Source organism: Fulmarus glacialis, unplaced genomic scaffold (genome assembly GCF_000690835.1).
Source record: "Fulmarus glacialis isolate BGI_N327 unplaced genomic scaffold, ASM69083v1 scaffold340, whole genome shotgun sequence".
NCBI classification, from domain to species: domain Eukaryota; kingdom Metazoa; phylum Chordata; class Aves; order Procellariiformes; family Procellariidae; genus Fulmarus; species Fulmarus glacialis.
Genome location: NW_009186946.1, coordinates 95,125 through 121,077, shown reverse-complemented (window position 1 = coordinate 121,077; position 25,953 = coordinate 95,125). Strand labels below are relative to the sequence as shown.

General features: G+C 37.8%; 1 protein-coding gene across 1 annotated transcript in view; it reads left to right on the top strand.

Moving 5' to 3' along the window:
- Positions 1 to 25,673, top strand: part of HIBADH (3-hydroxyisobutyrate dehydrogenase) — a 78,151-nt gene extending 52,478 nt beyond the window's left edge. Inside the window, exons 4-7 of the mRNA XM_009573181.1 lie at positions 11,211 to 11,344; positions 11,904 to 11,980; positions 19,049 to 19,205; positions 24,685 to 25,673. Of these exons, the coding sequence (XP_009571476.1) occupies positions 11,211 to 11,344; positions 11,904 to 11,980; positions 19,049 to 19,205; positions 24,685 to 24,843 (527 nt within the window). The 3' untranslated portion in view covers positions 24,844 to 25,673. The remainder of the gene's footprint in view (positions 1 to 11,210; positions 11,345 to 11,903; positions 11,981 to 19,048; positions 19,206 to 24,684) is intronic.
- Positions 25,674 to 25,953: the final 280 nt, after the last annotated feature.

The window sequence follows — 25,953 nt, the reverse complement described above, 5'->3', positions numbered from 1 at the left end:
AAAACTCGCAGCTGGGCAGCTCTCCAGCAGAAAATATTGGAGATGGATTTCTTTTAAAATTACCTGCCTGACACTTCTTTCTGGCTATACATTGCTATTTTATTTTAAACTTTTGTTAGATTGCTGCTATTAAATACTAGACACTTTTTAAATGTTGTAAATGTGAATATGCCCCTACTGCTTGGGATTGGGGTATGGCATTGCTACATCTTCAGCTCTTGGATAAACCAGAAATGCTTAGGAATAGGTATGCTATGCTGTTCCACCCCATTTTAATGCTTTTACTTTTCTGTGTTTACAATGTTTTTATTTTCTTATATAACAGGAAAGGACTAATGAATGTATTGATAGAAATTTACCTGCATAACTCATAACTTTAGGCTTCTGCAGCTGGCTTTCTAAGAAGCAAACCTTTTATTAAGCAGAGCACTTGAACCCATACCTGTTGAGCAATGCAGTTTAAATGCATACCTCAGTGTGATTTTTTTTTTTTTTTTTTTTTTAGCAATGTGCTTAATGCCTTCTTTATTCAGCAAAAAAACATGCTGCAGTGTTTTGTTGCTTTTAGGGGCCTGTATGAGGGTAAAATGGTAAAGAAAATCATAAAGGACTAAAGTGTTTCAAGTATTTTGTTTTTGTAAAAGGGGATTAATATCTTGTTACAGTTGTTCTAATACCAGAGAAATATGTAAACAATAATATTAAAAATTCCTGGTTTATTTTTCCTTCAAAGATTCTTGTTTTTCTGTTACAATACAGGGTTTCAGCTATTGTATATCTGTTCCACAATGCTGTGTAAACATACTTGCATTTTGCTGTGGAGTTAAGGTAGAATGCGCAAGTATTTCATACTTTCCAGATAGAGACATTCAAGTCCAACTAGCAAAATCTGCAAACATGGTGGCGTCTGGCTAACTGCTTTTTGTCATTTACAGGGCTCGGCAAATTTGGCCACTCGTCTGGTTTTGTTGGTCATGAATTTGCATGTATGTTGCTCAGTCAAAACAGATGAGATGACAAGCTGTGATGCCGAAGTGGACTGTTGGTTCTGTTTGTGGCTTTTGCACAAATGTTAGGCTTTTGGGGTTTTGATGCTGTTGTTCATTTTGGTGTTGTGTGTGGATTCTAGTTAGAGCAGACAGAATAGCTCTTCTGGGATTTTACCTTTTTCTAAGAGGACATTACAAATGTGCATCCCTTTGAGCTTTTTCTCAGATGTCCTATAACAGTCCATTTTCTGGTTGCTGATCTTCTGCATAGACTGGAAGCTTCTGAAGAAAGCTTCAGCAGGTTTTAAATATACAGCTCTGTCACCTTTCTAATGCCAGACAAAAAATATTCTTGTTTTTGCACTATGTGATTGAGATGAAGTTTTATTTCTAGGACTTGAAGCCTCATCTGGGCAAGATGGGAATTGTGCTACAGCCCGTCTGCTGAATTTTAGTTGTGTGGAGGGTTAACACTGGTCCACATAGGTGAGAAGCTGTGTGCATGTTCATGTTTCGGTTTTGGACTTCCCCTAAAAGACTAGAAATTCAAACAGTAGTGCTGGGCAAGAAGATGATGAGTTATTTTCTTTGTTTCTCTTGTATTTGATATTTCTCTTGTATTTGATGCAGTGCGTACTCAGAACCTAGCTATGGTTAACCAGATAGCTTAGTGCCATGTGCTTTACAGTTGGACTGACCTGAAGTCTGCTTTGAAAACTTGGTATCTTGGATAGATGGGATATACTGCTCCCGTTCTTCACTGGCTGCCCAGCCTTCTTGCTAATGTTCAGATAAAAAACGAAATACTTGTTTTGAACTGTGCTAAGCTCTACGCAGTTAGTTTTGCTGTCCAAGACTGTAGATACCTGCAATCGTTGTTGTTAAGTTTTAGTATTTCTGTATAGGTCTGCAGCCTCACATGAGATTTAGACCATGTACTATTAGGGATGGATAAAGGAGTAGCTAAATCTGGTACTCCAGTAAGAACACCTAAGGGCTTTTTCTGTTGTCTAAGGCTTTTATGGTGGAGTATGGATTAAAGGGAGAGAATAGGAAAGATGACTGGCATGAACTACTGTTTTTAAATGTTTTTGATACAGTATTTTGGGTATTAAAAATAAGCAAATAATTTAATCAATCATACTTTATTTCCTTTCTTATTGCAGTGCTGTTAACTTGGTAACTTTTCAGGTACTTTGATATTTCTCTTTGACATTACAATGACTAGAACTAAATGTAATGCTTTTAAAAAAACTGCTGCAGACAGAACGATCTCATCAGGCCTTTCAGCTTGTACTTCTGTTGAAAAAGTTAAAGTATCTTCTGTGTGTATTTGCCTTTTGCAACTTATTTTCTTTGGCTAATTCTTTTGGAGGCATCAGTTGCTACTTAATACTGTATCGTAAAATTTTCCTGGTGCATTCCCCTCATATTAAACTGCTTTAACAACAGCTTCTACTCAGTTTTTGCATGATTTATTGAGAGGGCATATTCTTTTCTGTGTTTTGGTGTCCTTCTGTAACACATCTAAATCAGATTGAACATTTTTATTCTGGTATCCATGGCCAAGTTCAAGTACTAATCCCTATAGAATTCTACTCAGGGCTGCCTTTAAAAGCATAAAGCTTCTCATTACTATTTTGCCTATTTTGTTTAATCGGTTCTTTATCCTTCCCTCTACACTACCTTCTACCTTCAGTTCCTGATGGTGTTTACAGAATTTTTGCTGTGCCCAAAAGGGATATCCTCTGCTACTGTAACACATGTATGTACCTATTGTTTACATACATGTATCCTCACGATTCATGTAAATCCCTAAGAATATTTTCCTTGAGGTCCCCGAGGATCCTTACATGTACAGCAACACTTCTCAGATTGCCATGTGGGACTGGAGAGTTTGGTACTGTCTTTTGTCTTCGGACAGCACCTAGCAAAATAGGGACCCAACCATGACAGCAAGGGGAGTGCTAAATAAAGGCTGTTAAAGCATTCTCTAGCTGCATCTTCTGCCTTCATATTATTCTAGGAGGAAAAAATCTGTTTAATTACTGCCTCTCATGCTGGGCTATCCAGAACAGGTAGCATATTGCGCAGCTCTCTTGCATCTTTCTTTCAGACCCTGCTACTGCTAGGAAAATAACTGCATGGAGCATTAATGCTGATGCACACAGTCTGATCCACTCTTCTTCATTCTTGCCTGTGCTTGTGGGAGGCGGGGGTGGAGGAGGAGGAGGGAATTATTATTCTGCTGCTGACACAGGGAGAATGAGAGTGGCTTGATGCAACAGAAGATTATGTTCCCTGAGGATAAACAAACAGAAGGAGATAAATTAGGAGAGAGGATAATCCTGTTAATATGTGCATTCCTTAATTCTGATTCAGTTTTTCAAAACGTACGATTTCACAGAGGTTAGAGATTTGATTAGTACCTGTAAACCATCTCTTAAAGTTTACCTTTTAGATTGTGGAGTAATGCTGTGAGTTGGCATTTGAGATACACAAATTTGCCCATAAACAGGAATTGTAGGTCGTGATATGAATGTCGCGTGAGGGAAAAATAATAATGTGCACATCACCATCCCATCCTCAATTAAAAAAAAAAACAAACTTCTGTTCTCTGGACTTTTTCACAATACTGTTTGTTAAGAAGACAGAGCAGCTTATTCCTTGCAGTCTTCTGTTGCTTTTTCAGCAGAATCTGGGCCATTGTGATATTTATCTGAATTCAAACAAGGCTAATTAAAAGAGCTGCTGACAGTTGTTGTGATCTGACTTTGACTGGAGCTTGATGGTCATTATGGGTAAATAATGAACCAGGTCTGCAAATGTAGCAGCTGCCAACTTGGGATAGAAGAACAGCTATTGCGTCCAATTTAAGGATCTATCGACCGCTTCCCTTCTCCCTGCAGATCTTCTTCCTAGCAGAAAACTAATGTTTTCTACTGCTTTGTTTTGTGGTTTCAGCTATTTCTGATATAGTCTATAATCTCCTCTTAAATATTTAACCTAGTCCATTATTAGCTTTCAGAGTTAACAACTTTTCCATTGGGCTTGCTTTGCATTTTTGTTTTGTTTTGTTTTGTGGGTGGGGGTTTTGCAGGTTTTTTTTTTATGTACAATGTAACTGCTTAAATAATGATGATAATGTGTATTTAATTTGCCTGTTGCTGCAGAATAAAAATCCACTAGGCTTTTTTCTTTGTACAGCCATAATCTAACAAATTGTATAATTGGATTATGCTGTAAAAGAGATGCTTCTACTTCCTTAAATGTGCTTTTGTCTGGAGTAATATCGAGTGCTCGTTGTATAAATCTTCAAAGCACTGACCTGAACCTCCATTTCCGTTTTTGTTCAAACATCACTAGTTTATGAGGTATGGCGATGCAAAGCTCTATTTATCAGAAGAGAGAAACAGCAATGACTTTCATTAAGGTGCACTTCCAAGTACATTGTCGCTTCATCATGAGCTTTGCCTTGTCCCATTAGTTTTTGTTAAAGGGAAAAACGGCAAATTTTAATAATAGATTAATTCAACTTTCTTCTAGAATCCCTGCCATTACAAATGCAGCATGGGCATTTAAAAGCCACCACAGAATTTGATATACACAAGAACTTAGCGCATCTACCCAGCGTTTGCTCAGCTGCCATTAGAAAAGGCAGCATGTATTATGTAAAACGTACGAAGGCGCTTGTGCATAGTGCAGAATGCGGCAGAACTAGGGATCTTGCTGGGAAGAAATGATCCCAAGCGTGCCCCTAAAAGACAAGTCTTGCTTTGAGATATAATGATGAAAAATTGCCCATTTATTTGTTTCTTTGCGTTTCAGCAAAAACGAAACTTTGACTCGTCTGTGGTGCTGCCGCAGGGGTTTTGTGCATGTATGTGTCCGTCTGCATGCGCGGGTGTTTCTGTTCTTGCTCTGGAAAGGCCAGCAATACGTTAACAAGGGGTTATGTTATGCTGGTTTATGTTAAACCAGATCACCCCCTAACATGTGCAGAGCCATTCATCTGTGTCACCAAAACCCAAGAGAACATCTGACATGGACTTTGAAACAGAAACAGTGATCACTTACAAATCAAACATGGCACGCTCTAAACCGATTGTGCACGGCAATCTTTTTGAGAAAGGACAACTAATTGAACATGATAAAGTGTAAAGTTAATTAACACCCTTAAATTTGTTGATTACTTTCACGGGATTATATTGTTCGTTGAGGAGCAGCTTTCCATCCCAGCTGTCGCCTTTTTAGCAAACGTCGCTGGTAAACAATAGAGACACCATAACAAGTCGTAAATGGTCCCTGTGACAGCAGCCCCTTGTGAGGCTGCATCTGTAGAAAATGATTAGAACAATTGCATTTTAAAGACGGCTCACATTGCAGCCCAGTCCCATCGGCCCTCTTCTTTATCTCCGCTGATGGCAGACTGGTTAAAACATTTAAGTTCTTTTGAGCAAATTAAGTGATTTACTGTGTTTTAGTTATACGGTAGCAGAATAGCTTCATAGGTCTAGCTTTGATGCTGATTTTTATAATAGGGAGAGACACAAGCCTTTTGAGTCTTGTTGTGTTGCAGGGTTTTTTTCTGACACTGTTCTATTTACTTGTTTCCTGGAAATAGATTGAGGATGGCAGACGTTGTCTGTGAAGCAAGTAGAAAAAATTGATACCCTATTTATATTTTATAAAATACCTAGTCTCCTCATAGTTATTTTAAATTTATAGTATAATTTTAAATATTCTGTTTTTATTTTCAGTAGGGATTTGTAGCTGATTTTGCGTATACATGCCTTTTAATTGGTTTTGGATTTATATATGTAGCAAAACAATAGTAACCTTTTCAGTTAATCTTTCCTTGTGTATCTTTGTTTAACTTTTTGTGAGTTGCAAAAGACAAAATATTTCGTGTGAGCTGGCAGGTACTTAAAAAAACTGCTTAGTCCTTAAGAACGCACACACATACATGAGATACACCGATGCAGGCTCTCAAGTTCAACTGATCTGAAAGAGAGCAAACGTGACAAGAAACTGCTTGTTTGAGGCCACTTAAGCTGCATTTTTGCAAAAATATCGGAATAAAGGACCAAGTGCTCCCTTGCACTTCCCAAAGCATAACAGGCAAAGCCTCAACTCTTATGCTTGAAGGTGTAACATTGTAAAATAGAAGAGAGGATTAAAACTCTAGTGCTGTTTTTCTTGGGTTTTTTTTTATCCAGTTTAGATCACAAAATTAGTTGTTAAGTTCTGCCTTGCTCCATAGACTACGTGTTGAATAGAAAAATGACAAAATGATGGGGTTTTGCCTAAGCTTCTTGATGTTATAGCCCTCATCTCCAGTGTGTCCTTCAGAGTCTCTGAAGCAGCTAGATGCTGTTATATTCACATTGGTTTAGTTTTTCTTCTCAACTTTGTCAGCAACAAATTTTTTTATCTGCAGGTGCAACGCAACAGTGCTTTAAATATTTTGGGACGGGGATATGCTTGGGTGCTCTGTGTTTTCAGCAGTGTAACTGTTTTCAGCATCACCACTGTGATGGTGCTCTAATGCGTAGCCTTTTAATATCACTTCTTTTTAACTCATCTGCACTCTGCTCCTCTTAAGGAAATGTAATAAAAGTGAAACCAAAAGCAGGTACTTTCATGTTACATCTTGACATTAACATCTTTTTTTCTTGACATTAACATCTTTTTTTCTAGCAAATTGTATTCTTAAAAATAAGCAAACTGATTGAAACAGAGCTGCTTTAATGATTTAGCTATAGAGCTATGGCGTTTTTTGGAACTGGAAGCATCAGTGGCAAATTACAAGACTTTTTCCAACATGTTAAATACTGTTGTAATAAGCACGGAACAGTGAATATGGAAGAACAGGGTGGCTACTGAACTAGGCTGCCTGGCCTGGAGGCTAAAACTTGAGGTCCCAGGATAGTCACGACCAGTTGCTGCTGTCATATGAGGGCTCTAAGCCTCCATTCACATTTTCGTCTAAAATTTTGAACTCAGGAACCGCTCAGCATCAGGTTCACTGAGCAATCCATTGGCAATCAAAGTGAGAAGCACGTGGATTGAACTAATCCTTGCCCCACAAGTAACTCAGATGCAACAGGACGCTTTGAAGAGCAGCTCTTTTTGTACCTCTTCTGATAAAAGAAATTAATTTTTCAGATCTTAGTCCAAAACCACCTAGTACGCACGTGGGAAACACATCTTCAAGTGGGTACACCATACTGCACTGCTACTCTATAACTTCTCACCATGCTTTTTCCCAGATTCATTTTTTGCATGCCCCCTCACTAGCTAGATATCTTACTGTACGTATCTGCAAACTTGTTCCTGTCAGTTTATATCTCTGGGAAAAACTCTCATGGTGTTGTGACCTACTGACTCAGAGCTGAGCTATTCTCTGGGATCTGCTGGTGTGACCTCCTTAAAGAATTCTGCACACAGGTGTGGGGGGACCGTCCTAGAGAAGCCAAGTGTAGGATTGCAGCCATGGGCTCCAGCAGTCTTGCTTTGCAGCGGAGGAAATCTTACACATGCTAATCACAAATACAGTTTCTCAGAAACCATTCCCTGAGGATGAGAAGAAGCTTTTTGTATTTTAGAAAGAATAAATAGATTATGAAGGACTTTTGACCCTAATCAGCAGTGGTACGTAAAGCACGATCTCAGGTGGTAAGAGATCTTTAAAAAAATCAAAAGATGAAAAATAATCATCAGCTTTTTTAAATTACATTAGCTGCTCTGCTTTCACCATTGCTGTCTTTAGTGTTAGAAGCTGATAACAGTTTATTGGCTTGTGTTGTTGGTATGGAATCTGTGATTGTGAAATAAAGCTGTGCATTCTTGTCCAATGATTTTTTATTTCTATTTTTAGCTGAAGTTACAGTTCTTGTACTCCTAGACTACCTGCCAGATTTTTTTAAATTGCCAGTGTTATAGATTTGCTGCGTTGCTTGTTTAATTCTGATAAAATAGCTGATAGTTGGCAAGATCCCTAGATGATAAAATTTACCATGAAGTAAACAGGTTTTTGTTTTTAAAAAGAGAATTTTCCAAGCCTTCTGCATTATACAACAAATTGCTCTTTTTTTCTACTTAACTAATTTATTTTTTCTACTTGAAATGTAAGTGTTTGAACAAGTGAGAGAGTGCAGCTGTCAGAAGATTAACCAGCTGAAAACTATTGTCAGCATTAATTTTGCTCTAATAAATGACTCTCTGAAGCTATTTAGCAGTCTGTAATCTAGATACAAGGCTATTGACCTATGATGGATAGTACTGGATTTTGTTTGTAAGCTTTGACTTAAATTGTCTATTTAATTTGCTGCAGGTCGGATCACAGGATTAGTGGTAAAGGCCATTATGTGGTTTGAATAAAAAGAGGAATGGAATGAAAATCATTGTGTTTATTAATGTAGCAATCTTTGCGGTCATGTACATAGTAAACTGGTAGCCAACAAGATGACAATGACCTGTTTGTGTTAGCTCTAAATCTAGGCTTTGCTGTTAGCCCAGCTCCTGTCAGTTGCCCGGGGAGGAGTTGTTCAAGTGAGATTAAGGATTGGCTGCAAATAGGGTGTCTCTCAACCTGAGCAGGAAGATCTTTATCACTGTAGATATTTCAGTACCTCAACAGTGTTGTATATAGTCGGATTTTTTTTTAAGCTGTGGGTCTGACTGAGTTCTTCTGGATGCTCCAGTTCTGGACTCACTGGTACAAGAAAGATACGGATTTACTGGAGTGAATCCAGCTAAGGGCCATGAAAATGATGAAGGGACTGGAGTATCTTTCATACAAAGAGAGACTGAGAGAGCTGAGACTATTTAGCATGAAGAGAAGGCTCGGGGGGGATCTTACCAATGTGTATTCAAACCTGATGGGAGAGAATGAAGAAGAGGGAGTTAGACTCCTCCCAGTGACAGGACAGGAGGCAATGGGCACAAGTTAAAACACATGAAATTCCATCTGAAACACAAGAAAATACTTTTTTACTGTGAGGGTAGTCAAACACTGGAAGAGGTTGCCTAGAGAGGCTGTGGACTCTCCATCCTTGCAGATATTCAAAAGCCGACTGGACATGGTCCTAGGCATCCTGCTCCAGCTGATCCTGCTCGAGCGGGGGGGTTGAACTACATGATCTTGAGAGGTCCCTTCCAACCCCAGCAATCCTGTGATTCTGTGATTCTAGGTTATAATATAGGTTGAGCAGCTACTTCACCAGTGGGAGCCTCTTTCCTCTACTCTGTTGCCTATTTTCACATAATTGGTAGTTATTTACTATTTTTGAGACCGTGATCTGTCAAATTTGTCTGAAATTCTTCAGTGACTTCAAAAGATGGTGTATGTTGGAAGGCAGGATGGGAGAAATAAATGCTTGACAGATGCAGAAAGGGGCATTTGTAGACAGTCACACAGAGCAGTTGCACAGAGACAGTGCATCAGTTGAAATTTTTATGGGAAAACAAACAAAAATTCTCCAAATTCTTCAGTGTGAGGAGCTGCAGTGTAACTGCCCTTGATGTTGGAAAGGAAGTCCAATACTGACCACTTCATTCTTTAGCTATGGTACAGCACTTACATGGGCTTAAGGCTTTAAGGTGAGAGTAGTTCTGATTAGCCTGCTATGGTTGCCCACTTTATCAGAACTTTTTGTGCATAAACTTGGTTGCCGTGGTGGCTGAGCTGTGGCCTTATTTTTTTCTCTTTCTATTGTTTTTTATTGCATAATTTCATTTATTAATGGGGAACAAGGAAAACAGAAATGTCCTGTTTAAGTGGGATATATTTCTAACAGAATAACTTTTTTGCTCTTTGAGGTTAGATTGTATTTTTTGTTTGTTTTTTAAAAAAGCTCTGTCTTCAACTGATAAGGTTTTTAAGAGTGCATTTTCATTTGTCGCTACACAACATCCTGCTCAGTGAAGGCAGTTCCAGTTACACTCTGGTAACTATTTCAATAGAAACATTTATTAATGTTTATTATGGTAGCTAGTTGGTGACAAAGAACTGTGAACCATAGCTGGAGAGCAGCCTGACTTACTGTAGAAACAAAATGGTCCGCCACGTGGAGGAAAAACAAACTGTTTCACTTGGACTTTCTGTTTGTAAGAACACTGTACCTAGTTAATCATGTTAATTTGAAAGTAGGTCATTAGCTGCAGCTGTACATCTGAACAGGCCAAAGTTGGATGCATAGCACAGAAAATTTATAGTGACTATGCTTCTGGCTGAAGTGAAAAATAGTGAGGAAGCTGATGTGTTCATCAGTTTGGAGCAAATTTTCCTATCAGTTTTACACATTAAAACTGTTGAGAATGAGAAGATTAAGGATATATGAGTAATTTATATTAGAGTTAGGCTTCTTTTAAGAAACAGAATATTTCATGGAGATGATAAATATCACGTGAAAAAAATGATGGGTTTGTGCTTAGGAACTGTATAATCAAAGAACTAGGGTGTGTGTTTACTGACCTGTGGTAAAGACAGGATAAAAAACTGGGAATAATGTGTGTGTGTGTGTGTGTGTGTGTGTGTGTGTGAATCATTTTTACATTGCTTTTTACATAGTTTCTTTACATAGTTGTAGATGTGTTAAGTTTATGTGTAGGAAGCTAACTCAAAGTTTCTCAAATTAAGTAGTCTTTTGCTTCAGATTAGAAACATAATGAACTGCAGAGATTCAGAAGGCTTGGGTTTACATGCCTGTGTCTCTTAGATGTTCAGTTATGTGAAAATCAGCAAACATTGATAAAAATTAGCCCAGGTTTGGAAAAGCTGATAAAAGCAGCGTTAACTTTGAGCAATAGTTTGTCAATAGTTGTATGTGAAGAGTAGTTTGACAAAACAGAAATTTTATTTAGTAATTCAGATACAGTGAATTTTGTGGGGTGCAAAGTTGCAGGAAGGATTCATTGTTTCTTCATATGAAACTATCAAGAGTGACATTGCCAGTTTTCTGTAAGTCTTGTGAATTGTTTATCTGCCAGTATTCCTGAAAGATACAGCCTTCCATAAGGTGGCTTTATCTTCATCAAATGTTTGAGAATTAAGATCTCTGATCCTGTAATAGGCTTACTTTTACATAAACTTTGAGGGGTTCATCGTAAGTGAAGTATTAAGCACATAAATTTTACATCATCAGACTCTTACTGATAAGATAAATTTCTTAAGGTATTTACAAATATGGTATTAAATCCAACATTGTCTTGATTCAGGTGTTGGGGCTGCTCGAGCTGGAAACCTTACTTTCATGGTTGGTGGAGTGGAACAAGAATTTGATGCTGCCAAAGAGTTGCTGACATGCATGGGTTCTAATGTGGTCTACTGCGGAGAGGTTGGAACCGGACAGGTAATGCTTGCTGAGGCCTTACTAGTTGTCGCAGTCTTTTATTTTTGTTGCTTTGTTTTTCTTTAATGATACCTACTCTTGTATTCCAGAACTAAATGCATTATAATATATCTTTGTACTTGTTTGCTTGTTTACTTGTCTTCAACCATGAGTTTATAAAATAACCTCATGGCACTCTTCTCCAGCATGTTGCATAGCTTGGAGCCAAAACGTCTGACCTGGTGCTTCTCCACATTGGCTTGTTGAGATTATACATCTTAGAGGAGAGAGATTTTAATTTGTTTCTTCTAAATTTGGATTTACAAAGAGCCCCTACATGCCACATATACTAACTCAGCTACTGTACTAAGAAAAAAAGTATTTTCTTGTCTCTAAAGGAACCATAGTGCTGCTTTCATTGACTTTATATTATTGTAGATCTGTGCTTACTGGTGCTACCTTTAGAAGAGAGCTGTCACAACATACTGTGATCATACTGTCCCAGACTAGTTAAAGAAGATTACTGCATGTTAGCTCTATGAAAATGCAGAAACTCATTGATGGTTTAACTTATTTTCAGGCTGCAAAGATCTGCAACAACATGCTCTTGGCCATCAGTATGATTGGAACTGCTGAAGCTATGAATCTTGGAATCAGGTTTGTTTGATTTTTGTATTGGATTGAAGCATTTTTTCTGTGTTAACAGTTTTTGTGTTTTACAGTTGACTTCTGCTAAGACAATGATGATTAGATGGCATAGATAAACTTTTGCCAGAAATTCTCCTTTAAAGCCATTAACATGCTAAAGGGATTATTTAACTAAAGTAGGGCTCTTCAGAACAGGAATATTCTCTTGTATTGGTTGTATAGATTGTTGCATTCTGCATCTGAAGTTAAGAGTTTATTTGTTCTGCTGTAGTGCAATGTACAATAATGTTTGTCTTGCATTATAAACATGCAGAGGTAATAAAAAGGTAACTTTTTGTTTGTATTCTAAGCTAATGTACAATGTATTCAGAGTATTATACTCCCATATGGCTTTTGTTGGCTTTGTTTACTTTGTTAAATTGTTCCAAAATATATTGTAAAGTAAAACTTCTAGTACAGTGTGTATATCAAATTAAGATCAAAGCATAAAAAAGAACATTTACCTTCCTGTTTGACTTTACCACTGCAGTTTGTCCTAATTGCCAAAACTCCTGCTTTGTCAAAAAGCTGGAGTATGTTCCACTTCACTCTTGTCAATGCTAAGATTACTGTTTCTTTTCTAGCAGGTGATGCGTCTGACTTTTAAGTGACAGCATTTTCAAACAAAATTATTTTTCCTTTCCAATTGTAACCTATTTATTTTGCTGTCTTTGAGATTTTGTTTTGTTTTCCAATAGAATGCATGCAAGTACCAGCTCAGTATCACAGTATTTGAACCTTCATAAATTCTCTTAGCCAGATCTAAATCATTTGCAAATTTATGGACAGAGAAGTCCTATGTTTGAAGAGATTATCTTGCAATTGTGTATCTTTTAAGGGCTCTTCATGAATTATTTATCTGCACAGTTGCATCCTTAAAATTGGCCTGTTAAAACTACAGATATTTTAGATACTTATCAACTGGGCTTCAGACCATGTGTTCATGTGGATTTGATACACTATAAAAACAGCAAGAGGGCATCAAATGCTTAAATAAATAAAAAAGAACGCCTACATGTGCGCACATACACGAGGCAATGTAATGGATTCACATTTCCTCTTAATTACCATATCAAGATGCAGTTGTTTTATTGAATTGCCCTTGTCTCAGATGTTAGACTATCTTGACCTATTAAGTTGTCATGTTGTAATTGAGATAAAAGAGGAATTTGCTTTGCATCAGTGCTAATTGGTTTATCAATATCCTGTACCATTTACATTTTAAAATTGAGAGTCTGTAAGATACTGAAGCATGTCTGCATCAAGACACAATAAAAACAGTAGCACTGTATACAACTATTGTAATCCAGTGTAGTGTAAAGCTTTCATCAGGTTCTGGTTTAAGTCATGGTTCACTTAATAAAGCATATGCAACTGATTTTTCATTATATTTTTATCTGCATTTGTAGGAATGATTAGAGTTAAAATTGAAGATAAAATAAAATCAAGAGGTTTGGAAGGCAGATATTCTGGGCATGTAAGCCCTGTGCAGAATGCGTTGATGTCTGCAGTCACTGTAGGTTGAAGGTGTTTAAAATTTTCATTTTTCATTTTGTCCTTTTCCAGTTTAAATTTTGGATGAATTTGTATTCAACATTTGTGAGCAAAAATCCAGTGTGAAAGTGGCAATATATGAACCTTCCTCCCCTACAATTGTGGTAATCAAGGAGAAACTGTACTTACTGTAGAAGAAACCTTCTGATTGTAACATGAATTATACAAAGAGCAGGATCTCTTTTAGTCTGAAAGTGCATGAGGTTTAAGACAGAGGCAGCAATTTAAAGCCTTATGAATTAATTTAGAACCCTTGCATTGATTTTAATGTGCTGTGATTTGAATCCTGGAGAAGATGACTTCTGCTTATAAGTAGAATAAGAGCTTTCCACTTTTGGTGTGTACAAATTTCTAATGTACAAGTTAACAGTTGTAATACTAATTGTTAGAAGTTTTGCTATATTAATAAATTTATTAAATTTTTTTCAAGTCTAAAACTCAAAGGATATTGTGGCTGCCTAGTCTGGAGACTGTAGGAAGCTGAACTTGATTTATTATATTAATGCATATCTGATAAAGAAAGTCTGACTCTGACCTAATAATCGTAAAGGACACTGGAAATCTAAAAAAATCATAATAGGAATTGTGAAGCTTAGACATGTTCTTAACTTTTAGATAAAGTATCTTCATGTCATACATTGTGTATATATGCTACATAATTTAAATCTTGAGTTTTAGGGACTTTGGATAATTAATTATTCAAAATATTGCTGACTGAACTAGATACAACTAGAAAGTCGTATTACAGCACCTTCCAGAAACCAATACATACTCTGAGCTTAAGTCTTCAGAACAGTGTGATATTAATTCTATTAATAAACCACTTCTTCTCTGATGTTTTCATAAACGATGCAGCCTAAACTCTCTTTTTCTGAAGCAGAGAATTACTGTTTTATTCATTTCAGATTTTTAAATGACATCTGCTATTATTTTATTTATTTTATATTTGAAATTATAGAATTTTTCCAGACTTCAACATAAGTAGCAAATAGAATGTGGTGAGGAGGAAGGAAAACTGGCATTAATGAGTAAAAATTCCACAAAAAATTCCCTGAAAAATAGGCAACATTGCTATGTAATTTCTGCATTTATGTTCCACTTGCTTTTACTAATGAAAATGTCTGTTTTCACTGGAAGTGATTTGGTTTAGATTCCGTAACTAATTAAAAAAAAAAAAAAAAATCTATCCTGAGTTTTGACCACTGAAATGCTTGTTTTGTAATGTTTTGTTTTTTCCATTAATTTCCTGATGCTTTATGAATGTTGCTACTAAAAGTTAGAAGGTATAGCAGACATTCTGGAAATGAATTCACATTTTCATTTGTATTTTCTTTTTTTCTAGCATGATAGTGCAACTTGTCAGTAGAAAAATCTTGAGTAGATTTTGCTATACGGTTTTATGGATAATGTGCATATTGCAAAATACTGCAGTGACTTACTGTGTCAAACCAACACAGAGTACATGTAAACTTCACAAGTAAGAAATAAAAACATTAAGTGATACTGTCTACAGCCAGCGACTATTTTTCTTTTTCTTTTTGCTGATCATCTCAGTGTCAGTAGCTTTCTTTTACTGAGCTCTGAGTTCCAGTTTAACAATGTCTAATACTAGCAAAATAAAGCTCAGAAATGAAATATTGCTGATACCTGGCTTGTGTTTAGGTCAGATGGAAGTTGCTGCCTGTCAGGCAGTTTGCGGTCCCTTCAGAAATTGCCTGCACAGACTCGGGGAAGGGCTTATGTGGTGACACAAGATAGGACAAGATTGCTTAATATGGTTGGGATATAAGGGACCGGGAGAGCAATAAGGGCTCTATGGCAATAACCTCACTGCAAAATCACTTCTGTACTTCCAACAGCAGAGAAAGTTGTCTCTATGAGGAGAAACTGCAGTGGCACCCAGATTTATGCCAAAAGCTGCAAATACAGCTCTTTCCTAAGCAATTTTACTGTATGTGGATTTGTGCCTGCTTGCTTTTTTAGATATATAAAGTGAAAAGGAACTTTGCCCTCTGATGCTAAGCCTGAACGTAGTTTCAGCCTCTAGATCTGGTTTCTGTGAGCACCCCTGGGCTGTAAGTGGAAGACATGAGCAGAAAGGGGAGCCAACAGCATAGGGAGGAGCGTGTGCTGCGGGCTGAGGGATGATTAACCCTGGCCACATCCCCACTGCAAATTTTTGAAACAGTGCCTTGAAAAAGAATTCCTCCAAGAGCACTCTGGCTCTGCTGTCTTCGGCATGTGGCTATAGCTAAGTCTTGTGAAGATTAGTAATGACACTTGAAAGCACTTACCTTGTTTAAAACGCCAATGGCAAAGTCATTTTTAGCTGTGGTAGAAGGGTCCTAAGGTTCTGCTTGAATATTTGCAACTTGATATGGTATTTATCCGAAGCACCTTGAAATGGGAAACTCTCAACTGTTCAGCTACTTCAGTTGTTGCAGCTTAAAATGAGACCAGGACGTATCTTTTTTGTGAGATGCCATTTCAATTTTTTCCAGACTGAACTCTTAGAGGAGTGTATGAAAATTTCAGTATATGATTTTATCAAAGCTCAGCAAAACTTGAGTTTTGAGCAGTGGCTCGAAGCGTTCCTATTTTAACCATTTTTTTGGTATGTGTGTCCGTTGCTGAGTTTCTGCTGTTCGGTTCATTAGGAATGTTATTGAAGAAGCATTGATTTGAGGGAAGCAATTGTTTTTGCTGTATTATAAGTACACTTAATACATGGACTTCTTTTCTTGCTTATAAGGGAGAAGAACATTTTGGTAATTGTAAATTCACACGCGCATGCACAAGCTCTTGCCACGTCCAATGGCAAGTTGTTACGGGGACTGGCAGACTGTCATCATTTTGATAGCTTGAGCAGTATATCTCTTGAACAGCAATGGAGCTCTTATGCAGAGAGTATCATATGTTCCCAGCCAATTTACAGGGAAACAGCAATAACATTTTATCATGGTTGAGAGCCCAGTAGCTGCTTCCTATTAAACTTGCCCTTTCAGATACCTGTCTTGGATTAATTTGTTGATTTCAAATGGAAACTCAGTCTTCTCCACTGAAGCATGACTTTCTAGGATAGACTCTCATTGAATGACAATTACTGTATATTCTAGCTGGTTTCAGACCATTACAAGCTTTGGGCACAGAGGAAGACAGAGGACTTCTTCAGTAACTGATTTTAATATATGTCTAATTTTAACTGTCATTTATATATGCACCAGTGGATGAATCCTCAGAAAGATGAAATGCAAAGCACTTCTAACTTGCTCTTATTAATGATACACTTGCTGCAAAGGAGAAAAAAAAATAGGTTCAGGTCTCCTGAAGAGAATCTGCATGGTGTTTAAGAGCAATGAAGTTTGAAGAAGCAGGGATTTAAACTGACACAATCTTCCTTTTTCTTTTCCTAGAGCAAAAATATGCCAGATGTCGTGCAGACAATATTTTACATATCTGTATAATACACACGTATCTTTTAAAGTATACTTTCAGAGAGAAGTAGTTGGAACACTGTGAGAAGAGCATTCTTCGGGAGGGTTATATGCATTTTGAAATAATAAGCTCTCTGTCTTGCGGTATACTCGCAGCTGTAATTACAGGCCTCTGCATGCAGCCAGATACGGCATAAACAGGCACTACATTGCTAAAAATACTGACCTGGATGTAACAATGATAAGGAAACAAACAAGCCAAGAGATTTGTTTTGGCCAGAAAAGCAACCTCTGTGTATTTGAAAGCTCAGGCGTTGTCTGCTCCCAATGCAGGTTTTTGGGATGACAACAGTTAAAGCAGTTATTCGGAACTGCTCTTGATGAAGACTTTGATGCACTATGTAACATAAAAGTACAATTCAAATACTGTGAAAACATATTGGTGCTGGAAAATACTTTTTTTCTTTTTTTAAAATGTCCGTTGAAAGCATTCAATTGAGTTAGAGGGTTGGAAGAAGATGGGGAGGAGAATAAAGCTTGATCCCATTCAGGCCAGCAGGGGACTTTCCATTGAATTCCAGGGGCTGCTGCAGCAATTCATAAATAAGAGTGCACAGCAATAATGCTAAAAAGCTACCTTTGCAGTACAGAAAGTGATCTTGCTTTGCATTAGGAGGGCAGAATTGCAGAAGTGCCATTATGGGAACAGGAACCACGCTGTAGGGCCCACTGTCTTAAATGTAGTTTTTCAAATCCAAACTGCCTACTGGAATAAATAGACATAAATTTTAGCAACTATTCCATTGGTAATGAGCTTTACTTATCTACAGATTAAAACCTTGAGTGCTACAGTGCCTGGAATTGGAGTTAGGATCCCCATGGCTATGGAGAACTGCAAAAAGTCTGTGGTGTAAGAGCTAATGTAAAAATGTTGTCTTCTATAAAGGTTAAAGCTCAGCTGGAATTGTGTGGAAAAGGTGTTTTATTTTTAACCTGTTTGCTTGTCCCTGGCAAAGTAGCTTGTGATATATCCCTTTCAAAATGTCCTTTTCTCATCTTGGATTGTTACTGGAGATAATTCCCTTGCTTTCTTCTTTGTCATGAGTGTAACAGAACATTTGTACAGGGCCGGATAAACTTCTGCTGCTCGTTGTTGGTATAAATGTAATTGGTGTAAAATTACACTTGCAACTTGATATCAGCATAAATGTGAGGGTTAATGTAAGAGGGTAATGTAAGAGGGTTAATTTTCTATAGTATTGAAGTACTTTCAGGGACCACGTTGAGCAGCCGTTTATGCCATCAGCTCCGTGATAAAACAAATGACGTTTCTACTTGGACAAGCTTTGTTTTATCAGGATCAGTAACCTTATCAACAGTTGACCCAGAACTGTAATGTATGTTTGCGAATACATAACATATGTCACAGTGAGAGGCAGACTTGCCTCATAAGCAAGAGTATATAAAGAAGACCTAATAATAGCAAAGCAAAGAATGTACAGATGTATACAATAGTAATATTTTTTGAGAGGTGTAGTGGTTTTGTTCACTTATTAGAGCAGGATCATTTGCATTATCTTGCCTATATCAAAAATGCACTAGTGTGCACGTATAAACACATCGCACAAGTACTTTCACACTGCCACACTTGCTTGTGAATTTTTTGCTTTGTTCAGCTTTATAGAATATATTTTGATATGAAGAACAAGTATGTGACCTAGTAGGTAGCAGAACTGAATGTGTTTTAGTAATTGAAATACGAGGGAACTGCTGTTCTCAGAGGACCTTTATTTTGCTTGCACTTTCAAAATTGCTAGATGGAGGTGATTTACTTAGTGGAAAAGGAAAAAAGCTCTGAAAACCTACTGCTTAAATGGTGGATTGATGCTCTTTAATTTAAGATACAGCAGCCCTACCCCCAATATCAATACTCTGTCATTTTTCATGACTTATAATAAAGGGAGAGAAATGATGGTCCTAAGATATAAAATAAGTCACCCGTGTCTTGTGCATTTTGACATTAACACTTCTGTTCCTTGACCTTTGACAGATTAGGCCTTGACCCAAAGCTGCTGGCCAAAATCCTAAATATGAGCTCAGGTCGCTGTTGGTCAAGCGACACGTACAACCCTGTTCCTGGAGTGATGGAAGGAGTACCATCTGCTAATAATTATCAAGGTGGCTTTGGAACAACACTCATGGCTAAGGTACATAATACTTGCATGTAAAGTATGTACAGTTGTTCTCTCTGAGCTTCTAGCAAACATTTCTTCGCAGTGAAAATTTATGATTACAGGGAAATATGTCTGCACGAACAGAGGGGATCCCAACCTCTTACTCTGAATTAATGAGTTGTGTAGGGGGCTTTTCCTTAGTCTCCAGCCTCTTTCTAGCCACTATTATTGCTGAGCCACTCAATGAGATTATATGCACTGTCTTTTTGAGTTCTGCCTTAATCCAGGAGTCCTGATGGACTTGGGTGTATGGCAAGCGTTCAGCAAGCCATTTTAGGTGCCTCTTGCATGAGTGCTCTACAACTTAGCAGCCTAAGCTTGAGAGAGCAATTTGGGGAAATCCAGGTGACCTAATTAGGTGCAAATAGTGGCATAAGCATGTAAGATTTTGGGCCCAATCTCTTCCAGATACCTTACACTGTGCTACTGGACGTGCCCTCTAGCATCCCGTTCCTTGCTAAGCCAACTGCTTATGTGCTTGTCTTTCTGCCTAAGGCCATTCTGCAGAAAGCAGACAGGTTTCAACCCACACCCCACAGACTGATCTTCTGCAGGTACCTGCACCATGCTGTGAGCTCTCCTGAATTGTCTTTGTTGGTGGCAGAAGTAGTGCTTCTTATGTGTAATAACCTAGTAATCTAAATTATTTGTCCACAAAGTGGGAGATCTGGGTTTTAGGTCCTTCTCAGCATGAGGAAGTTGTAACCTACAGCTATCCCATCCCAGGAGAGTGGGCTTACTGCCATGCTCTTGGCTGTTCTAGGAAAAGCACTGTCCTGAGTCACTCTGTGGTCAGGAAAACAAAGCTCTTAGAGGCCAGAGGAAAGTAGGCGAGGAGGTCAGGGCTCTGCATCCCACTGATGAGGACACACAGCTGGAGGAAGGAGCTGTAGAACTCTGACTCTTGAACTACTTCTGCATTTAGTACAACGGTTGGCTAAGGTAAATTATAAAACCAGCCCTGGAAGAGATCTCTCATCTAAGCATGTAAGTGCAGGAAATAATTTCACACTGAGTATTAGTTTCATGGGGATATTGTCCTGAGGGAGGCATTTGAGTTCACACAGGACAGGTTTTAGGCATACCAGTTTATGAGCGCTCCCAACTGGTTAGGCGTTCTGGCCATTTTCAACTCTTCCACGTACAGTGGAAATTAAGGACTTAAAACTAAAACATTCTCAGAGCTGGTGATCAAACTCAGATATTGCCATGCAAATCTCCACAGTGCTGGAGTTCCTGTGTGTAATACCTGCCTACCGATACTCTTTCCTGTCGTTTTGCAGTTGATTTATGTCAATTGGTGCGTTTGCACATTCAGTAGAATTAGCCAAATCCTGTCCAGAGTGGGTCCGGAGTGTTTTGCATGTGGTAGCACCAAAAAATCTTGCTAATGCTGCATGGCTCAAAATGCCTCAATGGTTGGCCTGCTACATTTTACGTTTATGGACCAACAACCAGCAGCTTTCATTTCTTTGAGGGATGAGTTAAAATATTGGAAAGGAGCAGTTTTTACGTCATGTTCACGTCATTGAACATAGGGGACAATCAAGTGTTATTTAAATTATTGATTTATAAAATGTGTTAGGTTATTGTTTGGAGTTTGCCAGGGCTATTGATTAGTGATAAGCAACCTGATCTTGGCACTGTCTCAACGCTCTTGTTTCCATCTTATGTGCTGTTTTCAGAATCTGTTCTGCCTGCTGTGCCCTGTTTCACACTGCAGTCTCTGTTCTCGTGCTTCATAACTCTTACTCTTGTCCAGAATAACCTCATAGTATAAATGGGATGGGGGCATATATTTCCTTCCCTCCCTTTTAAATTTCTTTGTAAAGGGTTTTTTTCTTTTGGTCTGCTTCTAAGAGGGACCTTCATCTCCTCTGGAAGCTGCCTTAAAAGATCTTCCTTTCATTGGAGAAGTAGCAGCCTGGCTTGTGCCTGTTGAAACTGCCAGCTTTTGGTTATAAAGCATCAGTGACAACTAAAAGGAGAGTTCCTCAGAGAGGTTTGTAATTGCTGTTCACCTCTTCTGACCGACTCCTGCCAGTCCTGCCTGCCAGGCAGCCTGAAGACTGCCTTCTTTAGGCTGGAATCCTCAATAAGAAGGAAAGACACTAAATTCCTCTCACGCGTCTTGAACAATGCTATATTGTTCTATATAGACGGAAGATTACTGGAGTAAGTAACCAGGACAGCTGATCATATTCAAGGTATTATTTGGTACAGTTGTGACCTCTCTTAAGACATTTCTCCTTAGTTTGTGGAAAGACTTTTGCTACTATCCCTTTCACCGTGTTATGTGACATACCATGCAGTTTGTGAATTGTCTGAGTTGGGGACTTTTTTCGTGGGAAATACAGAGCATGCTTTTGCCACTTAAAAAAGAAAAGCTGTATTCAAAGGAGAAAGATGTAGGTACAACCCTGAGGTTGAGAAGAGAATAGTCCACAATGAAAACATCTAAGAGTGACTCAGTAACAGAGTCACTAAACACAGTTACTAAACTTCAGGCTATTGCTCACATGTCAGATGTGGTGGATGTCAAAGGCTTTCTTAAAAGTATTTCGTCACCAATGGATCTCTCAAACAAAGCCAGGGGATCCTTATGTTAAGTGTTTGGGACAGAAAAGTTTGTCAGACACCTCTGAAAAGCTCTTCAGTCTTGAAATCTGGTATTGAAACCTAGAATTTAGTCAATTTAATGTAAAACCTGCTCTAAAGATTTTGCATTTAAAAAATCTAGTTTACTTCCCCTCGCCATCTTTGTGTCTGAGGCACTGCAGGCCAGAAGTTACGTCTTTCATTCACAGCACAGTTGCTAGTTAAATGTATACTTTGAATCCTGAGAAGAGCTAGATTTATATCATATTATTCTTGACTTATGTCAAGACAGCCTTTGAGCTTTATTCCGAATGGTAGTTTCATTTACGTCAACTGCAAAGTAAATGTAAGGAACCAGGTATTTCCAAAGTGAGCACTGGAAGCAGATTCTGAAAGAGAATCTGTTTCCCTATTCCAAGCTGAGAAAAACTGGTTAGAATAGTCAGTACAGTGAGACATCTGGAAGATGTTGTCAGTTCCAAAAGAGTATGAGAGGAGCCATAAACTATGCTCTGATTTTTACTTTTCCAAAAAGGTCAGCAAAGGGCAAATTTCTTTCAGGACTGTTTTGTACTGTTTCACTTGAGGAATCTCCAACCTCAGGAGAAAAGGTGCGAAATACTTTACAACCTGAAGCTAAAGATAAGCTTTACTTAGAATCATAGAATCATAGAATAGTTTGGGTTGGAATGGACCTTTAAAGGCCATCTGGTCCAACCCCCCTGCAGTGAGCAGGGACATCTTCAACTAGATCACGTTGCTCAGAGCCCCGTCCAAATACTTATGTTTTGTATTTTTTTTTTCCTTCAAAGCTCTAATTTATAGAGTGGAATTTAAAAAACCAAAACAACCTTCCTGCACTTTGGAGTCAGGAGTGCGTGTCCATTTAATTGTTGAGATGTTTGCTGATGTTTCAACCATCTTGGACCCAGAGTTTCATTATTAAAGTGAACAAACCCACTTTATGAAATTGTATTTGTGCTAGCAGTCTATTCAGAATTTTTAGGGATTGCTTCTGTGAATGCCCCTTCAGAGAGAAATACGTCACAATCACCACTACCCAAACCAAGCACCTTCACTAGTTTGGAATTGGATGATTTTGCCATTCTAATATTCCATTATATGATTTAAGCTTTTTTGAATAAAATGGGTAATATGGCAACAGATTTCACAAAAAGGGTTTAGTTGAGGCTAGGAATATGTCATGGAATGTCTTATTGTGAGTGAGGTTAAAGTAACTGTTCCTAGATTTGTCAGGTCATCAGTCTTTCAACAGAATTGCTAGACAAGAAGGAATGATCTGCCCTGATGCAGATGAAGAGTATTTTGGATCCTGTGACATCTGATATGTATGTTTTCCCCATTTTCCTAGATCTTGAAGTCATTCAAGGGTAATAGGAAGAGTAACTATAATTCTGATTTGTATCAGAATGACCTTTATAGAGCTGATTTACAGATCAAAGTGACATTTAGAGAGTAGAGTAAGATCTTGAATTTCCTTGTGCTAATTCAAATCTAGACACACAGAAAGTAAAGACCTGTCTTGTAAGTCATCCCTGAGAAGCCAAAGGTGCTCTCAGCAGTACTACAGTCGCTCAGGTCTTCTGTATCAAAGATTTGTTATTTTTAAAAAAATAAAAACACTGCAAATTCTATAAACCAACATAGACCTGGAGGGACAGCAAGTCTAGGCATTTCCTAGTAACACTTGAGAAGTTCTTCTGCACCTTTCTTGAAATGTGGACTGCAAAATTGATTACACTAGCAAGACCTTATAAAGGCAACCTTGAGTGCAGGCATTACTTTCATACTTAGACAAGAGATCTGTTTATATACACAGGCCCTTGTTAGCTTTTCTTTCTTTGGTTGGTTTCATGTCTGAAATTCAGCTTAGAATTCAAGACATTCTCCAGCCTAGCTTGTCATTTCTGTCCATCATGTGTGCAGCTGACTATTTCTAGCTAACTATGGTTAGTCATAGCACCTGGTACTTGCCTTTGAGTTCCGTCCTATTTATTTCAGATTATAGCTGTAGTTGACCAAGGACTCTTGGAGGACAGGTTTCAAATTCATCCTTTTTGCAACCTTCCCTCCTTTTTTTGCCCCAAATTTAGTGTTTAAAAATGCAGTAGAATTATTTTCTGTATCCGTTTGTCTTCAGTCATTAAAGAAAACTTTGAGTTGTAGCAGACCCAGGACAGTCCCCTAAGGAATCCTTTAATACATCCTTCCAGTTAGGCTGCAAACCATTCATATTCACAAAGTGGCCTGTGCTGCTAATTTTGCTATTAACTGGTCACATTACAGTAAATGAATGTAGGCTAAGTGGCTTCAATTTTGTTGTTATTCAAATCCCTCCTGCTTGATTTTTAACCTGTTTTTCGAAAGAAAGATGTCGTCTTGCTCGAACAAGAAAATGATGCCATTACAACCTATGTGAAATGCTTAAGTGAATAGCCAGGGAAATTTTACTTTTGGAGATGACATAAAAAAGTGGGGAAGAAGAGTCTCAGTCTTGCTACCAGGTTGTATAGTGATCTAGAATCTTAAAATTCCTCCTGTCCTGTAGGAAGTTGCATGCCTTGCAAAGTTCGGGTTTTTTCTGTTGAATAACACCGAGTTACTGTTTTAAAAATGAAAAACTAAACAAGGCTCCCTTCTTCCAGGACTGAAATTTTAAGGCTGGAGTATTGTATTTGTTGGCAGTAGAGTTCTCTTCACAATGGAAGCCAAATAACCAATAATATGTACATGGCTATTTATATCCTTGTTGTTTCTCCCCTGACTTTTTCTCTTTTTCTTTCCTTTTGTTCTTCCTCTCTGCCCTCTTCCTCCCTCTTCTCCTTCCCCACAGGACCTTGGCTTGGCCCAGATTTCTGCCACCAACACAAAGACACCAGTTCCTTTGGGATCCCAGGCACATCAGATCTACAGGATGATGTGTGCAAAAGGCTATGCCCTGAAAGACTTCTCAGCTGTGTTCCAGTTTTTACGTGAGGAGGAAACCTTGTGAGTTGTCCTTTGGAAATGGACACAATAACAAACCACATTTTTTTATCCTTATAGCTCGTTTGAGAAGTATGTGGGTTTAGTCAAATACTGTGCATCCTGATCCCGTGCAGACTAATCATCTTTGGTTGTCTAGATCACAACAAACTCCAGGGTTTTTTGATAATTCTTGAAAAAGCAAGCCAGAGGACAGGATTGTTTGGCAATTAGCCAGACAGTGATTTCTTTTTTTTTAAGAACCATCAAAGTTTTTTTTTTCCACTAGATGCAATAAATAAATATTTTTTTTATGAAACACTTAACTGTTTGCATATAAAATAACTTACATTATGGCTACAAACTTAGGTGACTCTTGAACAGTAAGAGAATGTTATATAGTGATTTTATGATATATAGTGATCAATAAATTAAAAATGAATACTTTATGGAAAAAGGGAAGATTTGTTCAATGAAGAAACAGAGCTTGAGATGGATTTTTTTTTTCCCTTGGACCTACTAGCCTTGAGTTGATCAGTAGTGAATTTTTTCTGGGATTCAGGTTGCAGATTAAGTTTATAGGCACACATTTCTAAGTGGAGAGCTGTTACAGCATGTTTACCTGATAGATTTAGTTAAAATAACATATAATGTGTGTCCCTCTTGTAAAGCTCCGTTACTGTATTTTGCTAACCCAATTTTATATTTTCTTGTATTCTGTCACACATTTTCAGAACTCGAGAACAGCACTTATCAGAAGTTCTAATAAAGTGTACATTTGTTTTAGGTAATGAAATATTTTAAATCTAAACAAACCCCATTATTTTGAAAGGAAATAAAAATCTATACTGGTAAATACTTGCTGTATGATTAGTTGCTTTTTGTTTTGATGCACTCTTGTACACACACAATTAATCAAAAACTTGTACTAAGTGGTCTTATTTTTTAATTTGCTTGGTTTTCTACAGATTATCTTGCAAAACCAAGCTTTTCAAGACCTCTTGTTGTGAAATGTAAAGGGTAATATATTTGCATATGTATTACCTTAACCATTCACCATCTCCTTGGTCTTGCAAAAGTACAGGTACACACTTGGCTTTATGAATATAAATACTCATCTTGATTTCACTAGAACTAC